The sequence below is a fragment of the Ruditapes philippinarum genome, unplaced genomic scaffold (assembly GCF_026571515.1).
Source record: "Ruditapes philippinarum isolate M1 unplaced genomic scaffold, ASM2657151v2 ctg7610_1_1_1_1, whole genome shotgun sequence".
Taxonomy (NCBI): Eukaryota; Metazoa; Mollusca; class Bivalvia; order Venerida; family Veneridae; genus Ruditapes; species Ruditapes philippinarum.
In genome coordinates, this window is record NW_026865677.1 from 54,683 (window position 1) to 64,949 (window position 10,267).

Sequence of the window (10,267 nt, forward strand, 5' to 3'; positions counted from 1 at the left end):
ATATTGCACTAATACTGTCACGGTAAAAATAAGCTTGACATGTTACAACTGTGTGTTTTGTAATGAAATTATTAAATTATTGAAGAAATAAATGGTAAACGAGTTATTGGCAAAATGATATTGTTATGAAATAGTAAATATGAACTGAATTATTGAAATGACAAATGAATAACCGGATAAACAAAGTAAATCAATTAGACATATTTCATATGATCATGGATTTATGCTTAAAATAACAAGAACAATAATTCAATGCATTAAAAAATAAAGTTACTCCACTGTGGTTTTTTGACATGAGATGACTAGAAATATTTTTCCGAAATGTGTGTACTATTTTGATCTAGGTCTAGACCAATAACTTATGTGCACATTTTTCAGGTCATTCCCTGAGCCTGGTTTTCCAGAATCATCAATTAATTGTGCAAGATAACCCAAGCAACGCCTTTCACTTCAATCTTGCTAAAAATTGCACAAACGTTTAAAATGGAACGATGATGATGATTTCCTACAGCGCAAGAGATGGAATGTGATGAAATGTATTAACACTTCAATTTAACAAAGATCCGACATGTTTTAAATGTGTCCTGATCCATGAGTCTGTCAAAATATTCGTTCTAGATTTTACGCCGCTTTAAACATAAACATCCCTTCGAAGACTTTTGACATGTTCCCCCTATAAATCCCTGACATAGACCTATTTCATATTTCACTGGTCCAACACTTCTCATTATGATGTCATCGCACGTGCCCGTTTTTACATTATTCAAACAAGCTTTTGGCCTGCGCGCACTTGTGTCGGTTAAAAGTGACAGCAGCAACATTACTGACACCGTAATGAATTTCATCCAACCAAACATATCCATTTTTCAGGTCTGTTCGTCTTCTTTCCTGCCTCCTGAAGTGAGAAGGAAATGTTGAAACAATCAGAATACACTCAATTAACTTGATTAAATAATATATTGAATAAATTCATTAATACCCTTCAGTTAAGCTGCTGGAACTGAAAAGATTAGCTTTTGCCATTACTCTGCAGCCGGGCAAGCATTCATCCTTGCAGTTTGACCAGGATTCATGATACTTATTTTTGTTTTTGTATTTTAAAAATAATTTCCTAAAGCTCCAATTGGACTGATCCAAATTCAAAGTTTGGGTAACGTTTCATATAAATTCACCAGTTTATGGGTTAAATATATCAATGAACAGCTAATTAGATATCATTTCTTTGCCATGTCATTATTTTGTGTATGGCTAAATGTATATCACTCTCTGTTCGCTATACAATAGTCAAAAGAGCGTTTTGCATTTAAGTTTTCAGTAATATCAAGTTAAGGCGACGAAAAAGCACGAAAAAGCAAAGAAATTCAAATTAGGTATAATTAGAGTATACTTAAACGCGCGCTTATCCAAGACAAACACGCCTACCAGAAAGATTTTTTTTTAAATATTTGAATTAAATGTACAAAGATGTCATCTGGTATAAAATTGTAATATAAGTTTTATTGCACGAATGATAAAATAAATAACTAAACTTTGTTTGCATTTGATCTACCTTTAATTATATTTGAATTAGTTAAATATAAGAGATTTGTATGTATTTCATTAAAACGATTTACTAATCTTTTATATTAAAAAATGATAAATAAAAAGGTTACCTTATTATATTGTTGATTTTTAAAGTTGTCGCTCTTACAGCACGTGTTTGTGTTTTGAGATGCACTGTCATAGAGATACGTATTTATAGGTTGAAGTGGGGGACTTCTAATCTATTTTTAGTCGAGTTTTTTTCCTTCCTTTTCTTCCTTTACTCGGAATATTCGTAATCTGGTTTCCATTTAATTATATCGGGAAGTAAGAGTAGTTTTCCTACTTTTTTACTGAATATGTAAAATGTGGGTTTCTGTTTAATCCTGTCTGACATCAGCGTCTGAATTTGTTTTTAAAAGATCCTGTATCTTGTAATTGAGGTTGTTACCACACTTAAGTTAGATTTAAGACATTATATATATAATTATGCTTATAAAACAACTTTTTAAACACCGAAGAATATGTAAAATATGTACTGCAAATATTTGTTCATATTATATGTAATCATTAAAAAATATGCATTCATTTCTTATTGAAAAATTTGACTTAGACTTTATAGAAAATATACTTCCCTTTATTCACATGAAATGTTAAAATCGGTAATATCTCTATAAATAATGTTCTTTGGAACTTACAATATTGATAAATCTTAATTTTCGCTTCATATTTATGATATAAAACCATAAAAATTTTGTGTTATAGGATCTTGAAATATTGTAGATTCTAACATTTCAAATTGGTCAGATATACATGGGATTATCTCAGGGCTTAATTCATGGACTTGTTAAGAAGCAAAAGGAAGGAATTGCGTCGATTCTTTTACCGAGCTCCTTAAAATTGTAAAATTTTCAATAGTATTTTTTTGCACGTCATATATATAAAATTATAAGTATATCAACTACTATGAACTCTTCTATTTAAAAATATCTAATTTATTTAATGTACTAAGAGAGAATCGCTTAGTCTCTGTTCTATTTATCTTTCTTTCTTTCTTTCTTTCTTTCTTTCTTTGTGCAGCAACTCTTCATTATACGTTTGTGGACCTTCCACACATATCAGGTTACCCAGCTAAAAGGGATGGAATGGCCTATTTTCCTTACACTTGAAATGGGTACAATAAAAAGTTTAGAGAACATGAACAATAAAATGTAATAAATGCTGTGGCGTCATTATTAGATATGCGAACATGTAAAAAACTAGAGCTGAATGAAATACTGTCATTGCATTATATATGTTGGCTTAATTTGCCTAGAACTTGTATCATCAAAGTATGGGGAATTACAAATAATTGGAAAATCTACATTATTATTTAAGATCTGGAATTTCTGACGAATAGAGTTATAGGATACTGATTTATGAAATTCATGTTAAAATAGACAACCGAAAATACAGTTACAAGAAAACAGCATTGTCTCTTTATTTATTTCTTATAGGAAAAAAACATCTTCAATTCATCGTTAAAATTCACATCCTTCTTCCGAGTGTTCGTGGAGATAGATTAATTCATATTAATTAAAGACAAAAATGAATGACATGTCATGTCATGTTTACAGGCATAAGATAATTTAACCACCAATTACTTTCAAGTACTGTCAGTCAAGTACTGGCAGTCAAGTACAATCATATATGATTCTAGCTAGTAAGCGTCAAATATTTCAAATATTTTGATTTTGAACAATGAGTTCTATACAACTAAATTCAATTTTCAATATCTATTTGACATTAACATATACAATGTTCATCGCCAGAATACAACTGCACCGCGGGTAGAATACTCAATTGAGAACAATGTAAAAATTATATAATTATAATAAAAATGTACATGTATATGTATATAATAATTTGAAAGAAAAAAACAAGCAACATTATTCATGTATTATTCATTTCGATTACTTCAAAGTATCATGACGATATGGGAAGTAAAAAACAAGGCGTAAAAATATATGAAATTACTTTAAAAGAAAATACCCAAAATAAAATAAGGTCATTGTATATACATGATTTATGTCGACGTACGTAGTATGAATTCCAGTGTACGAGTATTTTTACAAGAAGTATCGGTTATTTCTTATATAAACTGCTTATGGTGATAATTTTAGAATAATTTTTTAATAACCAAAAAATAAGAATGAGTGATCGGAATTCTTTGGGATTTTTTCTATCAACCATTACACACTAGTTTGGTAGGCTGTCACGCATCGTAGTTACTAGAAAACCGTATAATGATATAACTAATGGTTATGTTTATATTAAACAATCCTTTATTGATATACTAGTAACTCTTGAAGTACTAGACAAATCTTAGAAATGAAGAGATGTCATTAAAGCAAGTGTTTCAATATCTACTGCGCTGTATACGACGATTATGTCATACCAGTCACGTATGTTTTTTTTTCTTTCTTTCGTTTCGTTATGTTTTTTCCTCAATGAAGGTTACCCCCGTCTCCAACCTAAAGCTAGGATTATAGGATACAATGACTTATAGCTTATCAAACCCAAAGCAAAGGTCATGTTTTCAGCGAAAGGTAGATGGTGAAATCCACGCTTACCGGGTTTCTAGCATTCTCCGCGCAGTCTGATCAGGATCCATGCTGTTCGCTATCAGTTTCTTTACTTGTTATAGGGTTTGTAAGCGAACAGCATGGATCCTGATCAAACTGCGCGGATGCGCAAGCTGGTCTGGATCCATGTTGGTCGCAAACCCATTATGTTGGTTTTGTCGTGACACGGCTCAAATTTAGATGTTAAAACTAAGTAAAATCTTACAAGAACAGAATGGCGTTTTTATTTTTAAACCAAAATTTCGACTTTTTTTAACGACGGGATTTTTATTTTCGTTGTTGGAAAAATTTTTGGTCGATCTTTTAAAATTTTTGAATTTCAAATAAGTTAAAATCTTTTTATTCATTTTTTATTGAAGTTGAAAAAATTTTTAAAATTTCGCAACACGCATTTACCTTTTAAATTGACTAGCTATATGTGAGCGAAATGAAACAAACCTAGAAATAATCGTAAACATCTTCATATACACAGATATATGATAAGTTGTGTTTTTTTCTGTATAATGATCCACTGGCAGTTTTGTACACGTGTTTATTGTTAATCTGTGAATTTACCAATACCACGTGTAGCAAGTTAGAATCTACGAATTTAATATCTGCTGAAAATCTTGACAGCGTGGCCGAGTGGTTTCCTAATAAATATTGTCAAACAAGGGACAACACACTGGTTGTACACTTGGTTCAAGCCAGCGAAATGGTTGCAAACATGACAAAATGGCTACCGAGTCATGGATATTTATAACTCCCGCACGTATTGGTTGCAGGTAAGTGGGTTCATATGTTATTTTGAAGTTTTTGAATGTGCCCTTGCATTATGGCAATCTTTAATATCACCCACCTAGGTTTAGGTTTCAGCTTCCTAGCTCCTGATTAGATAAACCACTTGTGCCTCAATGCGTGGTTTCGAATCCTGTCGTATTCTTTCATGCCCACTGGCTCACGGAATGTCGGTCGTTCTACACAGGTTCTCGCTCATGCCTGATTAAAATGTAAGGAGCGGCACCTGAAGTCTTTCTCCGCCAGTAAAGCTGGAAAGTTTCCATATGACCTTTACTATGTCGGTGTGACTTAATATCAAACAAATAAAATCTAAAACGAAAAAGTAAATACATTAAGATACTTTGAAAACATTTTTATATCTTTCTTTGTTTGATTACATGTATAAAACTATTTTATACTGCTGTAATATATTGTGTGAAGTAGGGTCACTGGGCTCATCGTAAATTATAAATGTTTTTAATTCTGACCCCCCTGTTGAATTTGAGCGTATAAAGGTCAAATTATATACACTTCATGTAGAAAATCATCTCTTATAACTTTCATTTAATGTTGCATATATCTAGTTTTAGGTTTTAAGTCTTAATGAATTTACCAAATGTATTTATTTTCACAACCTTAAAATGCAAATGTTTTTATCATCAGACAGTTAAAGTCAAAACTTTTAAAACAATTACACTTAAAGGGCAAGCCACTTTGGTATCATGTCTTCCGATTTAACATACTCTACTAATTCTTTAATGTTGAATAAATTATTTTTTCTTCATCACTGCATAAAGACGTATCGGTATTTCCAGAATGAAAATTTCGAAAATGAATATAATACAAAAATAAAAATGACCAGCTATGTAAAGAAGGAAAGTTGAAGAGAGCGAAGCAAAAGTAGAAACATCACAACCTCATACGACGGCAAATCCTCATATGGATTTGAAATGAGAAGAACTTAGGTGAAGATACCGCAATAGTTTCAATTAGAGAAGCTTGGACTTCTCAGCACAGAGACACAATATGCTATACTTCCGATGGCAACATGGGAGCTGACATCGTTAGGAAACGTGTCTTCTCAAACAGTGTACAGACCCCATTGAGCCAGCCCGCATAGCTTAATCGGTTAGAGCACGAGACTTGTAATCTCGACATTGTGGGTTCAATTCCCGGGCTGGCCAACTAAGTTTACTTATCAGTCTTTCGGATGAGACTTTAAATTGAGGCACCGTGTATGAGTGCTAAAAGCTTGGCACGCTAAAGAACCAGGAGAAGCTACTGGGATATGTGAACCTTTCTGTGTCTGTATCTTGCACTATCCTTCAAAGTCTTAAATGACTAACATTCTTCTTGAGGACTCGCCCATATGGGCAACCGGTGGCGCATATAAATAAACTCAAATATACACACGACCTTATTGAGACCAGATATTGTATTGTGATCTAATACAGGGTAGAAGCTCATTTCCTTTGAGCTTAAAATACCTTTGGAAACAAGATGAAACCTACGGGAGGAGAAAAAGCAAAGTACACAAAACTATTGGACCTATGTAAACAACAAGGTTGGCGTACTTGTTTGTACCTGCTAAGAGGGTTCTTGTGCACAGTCTGTCAATCGAGCTGAGAATGATACCAGCGGTTGAACGAGCATCAATTTATACATGTATAATGCAGACGGTTTTCTTACTTTAAGTAAAAAAGATTGAAATTTTGTATTGTGACTTAGACACCAAGAAAATCCTGAACCCAAATTAAAAGAAAGTTTTTCAGACTTACAAAACCAATGACCAGAAATTGCAAAAACAAAATCAAATTCAAGGGCAGATTAATCAAATAGAGATCAGTGACCCCTTATTCTTTTTCGCTTATAATGTTTCTGTTATCATATTCTAAGATCCTGCAGACTTTTAATAATTCTATTATGCAGTTTAATTCACGATTTGTCTATAACTGAAAACTGCAGCATGCGATTTAATCGATATCATTGTTTAATATGATGTGTTTTGAAATACGTTCCAAATCTAATTTGGAGACAGATTGTGTCAGCAATCCGATTCCATGAACATGACTCGGCATTATAAATTGAAATGTTTTCAATGGGATTCATTTTTTTTGCATTTTCATACTTATAAGATATTATAACTTGTCCATAGATCATAACCTGTAAACGTTTCATTGTGCAAAACCAGATAGAAAAGCCAGAATATTCTTCAAACATTTTTTATGGGGAGGTTAGTCACCCGAACACTCTACAGGTCATATAGTTACCTAGAACCTGGATAGCTCACTCAATTGAAAGAATCGAAAGTCCCTGGCGAGCTCACTCAAATGAAAGAACTCAAAGTCCCTGGCGGGATTCGAATCTTCAGCGGTTGGGGGAGTGGGGGCAAATTCTTTTGAAGTGAACAACAATAACCGGTCGATTACGGACGCATGTAGTGTGTATTTAACTCATAATAAAATAATAGAATGAATTAAACTCAGTCACGTTAATATCTTTCTAAAGGTTTATTCCAATAAGGCGACAAATATAGAATATCAATTTCTAAATGATCTACATCAAATGAATCCCGAAGGAGGTTCGAATAATATCACTTTATCAAATAAATCCACACTGGAAAGAGCAGACATAGGTTTTATGTATATTCCTGTTCACGATAAATATCATAACGTACATAAAGTACAAAATGCGAAACAGTACGGAAAATAATTCAACACCTCACAATATCTGAATTTATTATACAATGTAATAATCCAGTTAATAAGTCCGTTAATGTAACATGCCATCAAGAATCATAACATGACCTGATGTCATAATTTCATTTAAACGACTATATTTTATTGAATTTATGACACAAAAACTCAAACTTTTTTCATATAAGTTCGATTCAGTTTAACTAACTGGAAACTGAAAATCAGGAATACTTTTAGTTCCTACAGTTTCCCATATGTTCAGTAAAACAAAGATCAATACTGATAGAAATAGACAAAAAAGAGCAAATGTCGATACAACCATGATAAGTTCAAACTGTCTTTTCACACATAGTTTCTTCAATTTTCGTTCTTTCCTGGTCTGATTCATTTTAACACAATCTTCATACATAAATGTTAACATTCTCCAGCGTTCTTGTAAAGCGTCTATAGCGTTCGTCACCGCGCGTTCTTGTAAGACACGTTCTCGTATTTTCTCGTAAGTCTCGGTATCGTGACCATATCCTGGTTCTTGTCTATTTGACCTTTTGCTTGTTCGTTTCTGAAAAATAAGTACCGAGTACATTACAGTCAAAATATATCAGGTTAAAAATTTAGGAATAAAAATTTGTGATTTTTCCTATTAAAGAATAAAGTGGATATTATTCAAAATTAGTATTTCTTACATGACATAGATCTACCTTAAATTTTGAACGATCTACGATCTTATGAGAACGCGACATGTTTTGAGAATATCTCCACAAATAATTTTAGTAACAAGATGTAAAAATCTTACCCGGACAGAACGACGTTTTAAAGATCCTAAACACGAGTTCGACATTTTGGAGATTTCTGCCTCCCCTGAATCCATAGACACTGCCTTTTTTATTGCCCCTTTTGTCGAAACGTCCAGTTGTTTGGATTCCTTGTCCCCTAATGTTACTATATCAGTCGTTGCACACCTCTGAATGGAAGGTTTAATTTGTTCTTCTTTCATATTTAGTTAGTATATGAACGACCTTAGAAAGATTTAATCTTTAATTGTCAGATTTGTATTCACTGATATCATACATTCAATTTTCTCCATAAAATAACAATAAAGAAACCTAGTTACATTGGTAGCCTAAAGGTTAAACGGTAAATTAGACCAACTTTATAACTGTATCTTGCGTCGGATATTGTTTATCCATCTATAGAAATTGAAATATTTCTATAGAGCCTAGATTTATCCCTTTTCAGTACGAAGTTTGTTACTTGGATGATAATCAATGGATAGATAAATTACTCTATATATGCATTTCTCCTTATACATATTTTAAACATTTTCCTGGCCTTTTTGTATGTTACATTGTTTTAAAGCTAATGTAAAGCAAAGTCCTTCAGCCGTGTGTTAGAACCTTCCCCTTATGTATCAATAACATAATTTAATTGTTCAGTGAACGTTTTCACATCAGTATTTCTATTTTTTTTATAAAATCCAAATTACATGGATTTTGTGTAGTTATTATTAAAAATGAATTTCATATTTTTTGTTCTTCCGTTTTTTTTCCCTTTATTGCCCTGGCCTTTGAGTAAAAAAAAAACTTTTTTTTTTTTTGTACATGAACACTTTATTTAAACAGCCAAGATGCATCAAATATTCCAAATAATATGCCTGTAGCTTCACATGTTCATTATAGTTATCTTAAACTTTAGAGAAGTGAGACTTCCTCGTAAATAATGACTCACTGGAAGTTAATAAGCGACAAGAAACGTGTCGTTTGACTTTATGAGTTATAGCAGCATCGCTCAACAAAAACAGAATCAATACGTCAGGTAATAAAAATCTACATTGACATCACCCTATGACTGGAAGTATAGCGTTTACTTTTGTAAATTCTGAGGCCTGTGTTATGTCAAGAACTGCAATTCGGTAACTATATACAGTCAACATATGTATTACGTTCATCACTTACATCCAAGTTCTTGAAAATAACAGAATTCGGTAACTTTACAATCAACATATGTCTTTAATTCATTGCTTAAATCCAAAAACTTGAAAACACATTTCGGTAATTATTCAGTCATCAATCTGCGTTTAGCTCATAACAAAAATAATATCCTTAGTTTACATATGTGTTGAATTTATAACTTAAATCCAAGGACTTGAAATAATACAGTTCGGTAACATATGTGTTTAGTTCATTGTTCATTACTACATGCAACTTATGTATTATTTTATTACTAAAATCCAAAAACTTGATATAATATAGTTCGTCAACATATGTGCTTAGTTCATTGTTCATTACTTCATTATAACACTAAAATTAAAATAGGTGTTTAGACCATTAACTAAAGTATTTTTAATAACTTAAAAGTCCACATGTTAATTTTCTTCTTCATTTAAATCCAAATACATAAAATAACACAAATACATACAATAACACATGTGCATATTTCAATACTTTAATCCAAAGACTTAAATTAACCCAATATCGTTTATTATTTGTAATTCACATCCTATAAAATGATCGAGAGCTGACATGTAAAGGTAAATACAATAAAATATGTTCATATATATTTTATATCCTGTTTTGTGTTTACATGTACATAAAATACTTTTTTATTGCTGTAAAAGGGTCTCGTGAAGTAGGGTCATATACATGTTGTAAATAAGAAATCTTCCTTAAT

The 10,267-nt window shown here is 31.9% G+C and overlaps 1 protein-coding gene across 1 annotated transcript; it reads right to left on the minus strand.

The window, feature by feature from the left end:
* Positions 1-7,364: 7,364 nt before the first annotated feature.
* On the minus strand, positions 7,365-8,903 carry LOC132729970 (uncharacterized). Its single transcript, XM_060715806.1, has 2 exons — positions 8,394-8,903; positions 7,365-8,159 (listed from the first exon to the last, which is right to left on the minus strand). The coding sequence occupies exons 1-2, from the start codon at positions 8,592-8,594 to the stop codon at positions 7,800-7,802; spliced, it is 561 nt and encodes a 186-aa protein (XP_060571789.1). The 5' UTR covers positions 8,595-8,903; the 3' UTR covers positions 7,365-7,799.
* Positions 8,904-10,267: the final 1,364 nt, after the last annotated feature.

Coding starts and splice junctions, on each gene's coding strand:
- LOC132729970 (XM_060715806.1), bottom strand. CDS start 8,594: ATGAAAGAAGAACAAATTAAACCTTCCATTCAGAGGTGTGCAACGACT. Junction 8,160..8,393: donor TAAAACGTCGTTCTGTCCGG/GTAAGATTTTTA, acceptor CTTATTTTTCAG/AAACGAACAAGCAAAAGGTC.